Genomic DNA, 5,932 nt, shown 5'->3' on the forward strand with positions numbered 1-5,932 from the left:
ATTGAAGAGACATGTTATAGTCTAAATCCATTTATCTCCCAACCTGCCTTCTTGTTATTTTTGTCATATATTTTACTTTACAGTATCTCCACAGGTCATTTTTTAAATATCACAAGTTTTGTTTTTAGTTCTAAGGCAGAATAAACTTTTCTAACTTTTGCTCCCAATCTCATTAAATGGGAAAGAATTGCCTAAGTGTTTGGAAAAACTGCTTACCAAAAGCATCTAGCAGAGGCCCACATTAAAGTATCAGTAACATTCAAAAGTTTGTAAAGAACTAATTTTGAATAATAAATTAGTCAGTGTGAAAAAACAGCTATGTTTTCTTCAAAATTAGAATTATCAAAGTGGTTGGAGGATAGTGTGTACTTTCTAAAAGCATCAGATACTCCTTTCTGAGTAAGAGAAATATAAGGGAAGTGCCAGCTAGAAGCAGGCACAGATTTAGAAAGAACCTGCAGTCTCACAGTATAACACCTTCGGCGCCTGGGAGGAACTAAAGATCAAGAAGAATTTTTTTTAAAAAACTACATAAGCATTTTTTTCATAAAACTTTTATTATCATATCATTTGTAAAAATATAACAGTAATGGTAACTTCTCTGTTGAAAGGCAAAGAGAAACATTGCAAAATGGACATTAAACAAGGCATTATGCCCTACACACAAGACATAAAATATCCAAGGGAAACTTCAGCATAAAAATGTTGAACGCATGATGTGAGATAATTTCAATAAATAACAACGGACATTCATTAAAAAAAAAAAAAAGTATAAAAAGTAGATTGGCACATACATTCCTTACCCTAACAGTGACCTCACTAATTGCTTTCATTCCAACACCCCCCACCCCGCAATTCCCTACCCTATCATTTATCAAGCTGGCTCACACATAATGGTCTCCCACTAAATGTTAGTTTAATGAGACATTTAAAACCCATCATATTCCAATTAAATAATCAGGATTGAGCTATGTTTGATAAAACACACATCTTTAAATAAAAACATATGAAATATTAAAATAAAAGCTTTCAAAAATAAATAAATACATAAATAAGTAGAACTCTCCTAAGAAATAGTCAAACACATTAAGTCCTTTCCAGGTGTCCCAAGAAAGCAGCTGTTCTCTTTTCATTTTCAGCTCTCATAGGGCAGGGACCACCCTGCAGGAAGTGCCAATGATGAGCTGATGAGCTTCTTACTTCACTCTTGTCAGTTGGTGCTCTCCCTGTGATGAGAAAACGGTTACTGTTGCAGGTGCTAAGGAAGGCTCTTCTGTCACTCTGGTGGCTGAAGCTTGCTTGGAGCGATGTCCACCTGCTTACTCTTGCTCAGCCCTCCACTCAGGGAAGGTCTGGCTGTACCCAGGAAACTTGCACTCCTGAATCCTATTTTTTTTTTTTTTTCAAGAAAGAGGGGGCTGTGGACTGAACTAGATTATTGGTTTGAAAGAGCGAACACATAATGCTCACAGATTGTCACATTCGGTTAGAAATGTCCATTCATGATCTCTCTTAAGTTGCACACAACCCTGTGAAATAACTGCAATTATCTACCTTATTTTGCTAAAGTTAAAAGAGATTAAATAATGTTGACAGGCATCCTAGCCTTGAACTCATTGGGGTTGTCATTGCAAAGTCCCTGCTCTTCACCAAGAAGACTTAAAGGCCCAAAGTGCCCAAACCAGACATTGCGTTTTTCAGGTCTGAAGCACGTTAGGGACCGAGTTAAACATCGTTCCAAAACAGGCAGGAGGCCTTTTAGCATTGTTATCAAATCTACTTAGTATTTCAGAAACGCACATTTATCCTCACTTATTTCAGTAGAGGTTAGGAGGACACGGAAATACTGAAATATCCTCAGGCACCAAAGCAGATTAATAACCTTCATGGCAACTTTGTATAAAATAATCTTTTCTTCAGTCCTTCAGCTAACCCTTGGGTTTTCCTGATTTACTATTTCGGGGCCAGATGCCAGTTTTTCTGACCAGCGGCTCTAGTCGCCTGCGTCCATGGAAACCATCACTCACCTGTCCAGCATCTTTTCGATGATTTTCTTAGCCATGGGGGATGCGGGGTTCAGACAAGCTTTCTGCCCATTCCTGAGTGTGGCTCTGCAGAGAGAAGGGGATCCGTGAGGCAGGAGGTCGGGCTGGGGACAGGGTCGGGGCGGCGGGAGGGCCTGGGAGCCGGCGGCGGCGGCGGCGGCGCGGGGCGGGACTCACATGACTTCGGTTCGGTCGCAGTGGGGTCCCGGCCGCTTCACTTCCACACTTTGGATGTTCTTGAGGTGGATCCCCTGCAGGGTCTGCAGGCACTGGCAGCGCAGTTCATTGGCCAGGGGCGCTCCTAGGGAAGAAGAGACTCGCCGACTGAGCGGGGCCGTCGCTGGGGGGCGCCACCCCAGCCGCGCCCCGCCCGGGGTCCCCCGGACGCCGGGACCCACCTGCCGCGCGCCGGCCGGCGGCCACCAGGAGCAGGAGCAGCAGCGCCGCCCGCAGGAGCCGGGGGTTGCGGGGGTCGGCGGAGGGCGCGGCGCGGGCCATGGGGCTCGGCGGGCGGGTCGGGCGGCGGTGCGAGGAGCGGGAGAGCCGGCGGGGAGGTGCCTGCGGCCCGGGCTCTGTGGCTCCCCGAGGTCGGCGAATCCTTTTTATGCATGTTCGGGGCTGGAAAGCCCGGAGCCCCCCGGCCAGGGAAATTCCCGGAGCTCCTGATCGATGGGGAGTCCGGAAGAAAGCACAGGCCCCGCCCCCGGGGCGGAGTGGGGTGCGGGCGAGGGGACCACCGGTGGCGTCCCCGCCTCGCCCTCCAGAGTAACTCCCGTGGGTCCTGGGACTTTGGGATATTCACTTTCTGCCCCAAATTCCTGGAGGGACAGTGAGTCTACCTCGCTGCAGATACCACCTGTCTGGGGAAACCTCAGGTGCCTGATGACTCCAGCGTACAGGGTAATTGTTGGAGGAAAGACCTGGGGCAACCCTTGAGAACCAGGGCAAGGAATGCAAGACTTTTTTTTTTTGAGACGGGGTTTCACCGTGTTGGTCAGGCTGGTCTTGAACTCTTGACCTCAGGTGATCCGCCCGCCTTGGCCTCCAAAGTGCTTGGTTTACAAGCATGAGCCACCACGCCCGGCCAAGGCAAGACTTCTTTAGAGGAAGAGAGCTTTGTCTCCTTAGTTATCAGATTTGCTGAGGACCGGGAGATAGGCTAATTTTCCCTCACCTGTCCTCTATCTATATAGACTGTCCTCTATGTAAACCTCTTGCCTCTCTCATTTTCGGTTAGCCTATTTCATGTACATGTCACATCAACCCTGTGAAAGTACAGCCATCATCTCGGATTTCAGAGGAGAATGTTCTGCTTGTTTCGTGTTTTGCATATTCTCTAATCACACTTAGAATATCTTGTTTACGTTTTCCATTTGCTAGCAACAGATTATCAGTGTCAAAAGTTGAATCTGGTGTGTCAGTGGAAGCCCTGGCTGTAACATGACCTCTTCTTTCATATCCTGCATAACTTCCTTCTTGCCTCTGAAATGTTGGAACTTCCAAAGTTCCCTGGAGATCTTCTCCCTGTGGGAGGGATTCAGACTGGATCTAGAAATATGAAACTGGCTATCACTCTGAAGCTGTGGAGGGGCTGGGTCCATCAGGCTCACAGCCTTAGTGTTTCTGGTTTTGTCTTTGCAAATGACACTGGTGAGTAGACAAACACCATTCCCACTGAAGGAACAAACAGCTGCCTGCTGATGACATTTTGAACACAGATCACACATAAATCACATTCCATATACTATAGAACTTTCTGGTATTCAGTGTTGGGTCCTCTTTCTCTAGGAACACTAACAGGGCTCTTTTTTTTCTGATCTGGAATTTCAGTCTTTTAACCTGACACCTTTGTCCCTTTTTCTACTGTTTTAGAAACACAAGGAGAGTGCCGAGAGAAAAAAGCGGATGAAGCATGTCAAGACGCAGTGGACATGTGCAGGCTATGCAGAACTTGGCTCCTGAGGAAAATGTCAAAATCACTTGTTTCTGTAAATCAAATATAAAGGAGAGGGTTTGTTGTTGTTTTTCCCCCTAACATGCCACTTGTATCAATGAAATCTCCATAAGCTAAAGCTTATAATGCTGTTGACTACAAAAATAAATTTGCTGTCTTGTTAGAACAAGTATTTCTCCAAGCCTAATTTCTTTTCAAGAGTTGAATGCCAGGATTATATGTAGTCTTTAAACTTATTCAAGCACAATTCTTAAAGAAACAAAAGAATCTTTAAAAATGGAAGATTTGGTGGCCAAATTCCATTTGCCCTGTAATCATGGGACCTCACAGAACTGGGAAACATTCAAATCTGGGAGTTTACATTTCCTAGGCCACCTGTTTTCCAGTCACTGCTACAGCACTAGCTGTGTGCAGATGTCGCCTGGAAACTCCTTGCCTCAGCCGAATCAGGTATCTTTCACTTTCTGGCCCAGTGTTTCTCTGTTGCTGCCGGGAAATATCCCTTTTACAGGAGGAACTGGAGTCAAGGGGTAAATGTTTTCCACTTTTGCATGTTTTGAGTAGAAATTCTACACCATTTCTCAGGTGGTCTCCAGTAGGATTGAACTCCAGTTGTCCATATTCTCTTCCTGTTTTGTTCTTCCCATTTTTCCAGTTCTTTGCATTGGTAATATTTCCCCAAATAAATTACCTGCATGGCAGGCCCGTGACTCAAACTCTGCATTTTGGAGGAGACTAAACTGAGGCACTGCTCCATCCTGAGAAATGACCATACTCACAGTAGGCAGGAATACGGAGGGCGGCCCCGCTCTGCCCCAAACTGACTTAGGAACTTCTTCCTCACAACTGCTTTCCCAATTTCCCTATACTCATCTCATCCAATGTGATGACTCTGGCTCTGAGGGAAGAATGAAGTTGTGTGAACATGACATTAAATTCCTGAATCAGTCCACATCCACAGTCCAAGGGTATGGTGGACGCTGGATACATGGTCAGCCTCTCCATTCAGCTTCCCAGAGACTGCTTGTCTGGAAGTTTCTCTTTCTTCTGGTACATTTAAAATTAATCTGTGCATATAAGGCACAGTGAGTGATTTAGTAGAAGAGATAAAGCTGGATCAAATCCAACTTCTAATGTAAAATTCTTTATTTAATCTGTCAACTTTCTTCTGCAATGCTAGATCATTTATTTTTCTGTTCCTGGCATGATAATCTCATGGTCAGTGTACAAATACTTAAAATCATTCAGTTGACACAGAATAATTAAATATTTTAACTTTGGTCTGTTTTTTTTTGGATGGGGGAGTGAAATAATGGGCAATTATTTGTATTTAAAAGTGTTTTTATAAATAATTTTGCCTCATCATTTTATTAAGATTGTTTCCTAAACTTTCTTGAAGTTGTATTCACTAAATAAACAACATCGTGATCATATATTATGAAAAAAAAACAAACAAAATATAAGATTGCCAAAATTGCAAAAGAATAAGGAAGTGAGACAATTTCCCTTGGAAATAATTACATAAGAAATTTGTTTGAAGATTAAAACATCATTATGACTTTAATATTCTGGAAGAAAAATTTAGGAAGTTAGAAGATGAATGTATAAACCACAAGTGAAAATAGCATGCATGGCATTAAAAAACCAGATTTCATCCAAGAAAAGTTTGAGTCATCATAAAAAATTGATCTTAAGCTTCCTATCTATAGTATTTTTTTAATGTTCATTATTGTCCCATGTTTTAGTGAGAAATATTTTTGTTTTGATTTTTTCCTTTTGGGTTCTGTCCATATATTCAGTAGGGACTTCTATACAATACTGATTTCAGAGTTGCTCTACTGGTATGTGACTGAGCTAGGTCATTGATTGACATTTTTGAAGTAGTTAAGGACACAAAAAATATGGGATCTAATTAGATATGGTGGAAATTATC

The 5,932-nt window shown here is 43.2% G+C and overlaps 1 protein-coding gene across 1 annotated transcript; it reads right to left on the minus strand.

The window, feature by feature from the left end:
- Nucleotides 1–755: 755 nt before the first annotated feature.
- LOC120363662 (C-X-C motif chemokine 2-like) lies at nucleotides 756–2,622 on the minus strand. Its single transcript, XM_039468546.2, has 4 exons — nucleotides 2,444–2,622; nucleotides 2,223–2,346; nucleotides 2,028–2,111; nucleotides 756–1,226 (listed from the first exon to the last, which is right to left on the minus strand). Exons 1-4 carry the CDS (start codon nucleotides 2,541–2,543, stop codon nucleotides 1,211–1,213), a joined length of 324 nt encoding a protein of 107 aa, XP_039324480.1. The 5' UTR covers nucleotides 2,544–2,622; the 3' UTR covers nucleotides 756–1,210.
- Between the last annotated feature and the right edge of the window lie 3,310 nt (nucleotides 2,623–5,932).

This window comes from Saimiri boliviensis, chromosome 3 (genome assembly GCF_048565385.1).
Source record: "Saimiri boliviensis isolate mSaiBol1 chromosome 3, mSaiBol1.pri, whole genome shotgun sequence".
Taxonomy (NCBI): Eukaryota; Metazoa; Chordata; class Mammalia; order Primates; family Cebidae; genus Saimiri; species Saimiri boliviensis.

What these genes read in the sequence shown, in the direction of transcription:
- LOC120363662 (XM_039468546.2), bottom strand. Translation starts at nt 2,543, where the DNA reads ATGGCCCGCGCCGCGCCCTCCGCCGACCCCCGCAACCCCCGGCTCCTG. An exon ending in CGCCGGCCGGCGCGCGGCAG is followed by an intron (nt 2,347 to 2,443) that starts GTGGGTCCCGGC and finishes CTTCTTCCCTAG; the next exon opens with GAGCGCCCCTGGCCAATGAA. An exon ending in TGCGACCGAACCGAAGTCAT is followed by an intron (nt 2,112 to 2,222) that starts GTGAGTCCCGCC and finishes TTCTCTCTGCAG; the next exon opens with AGCCACACTCAGGAATGGGC.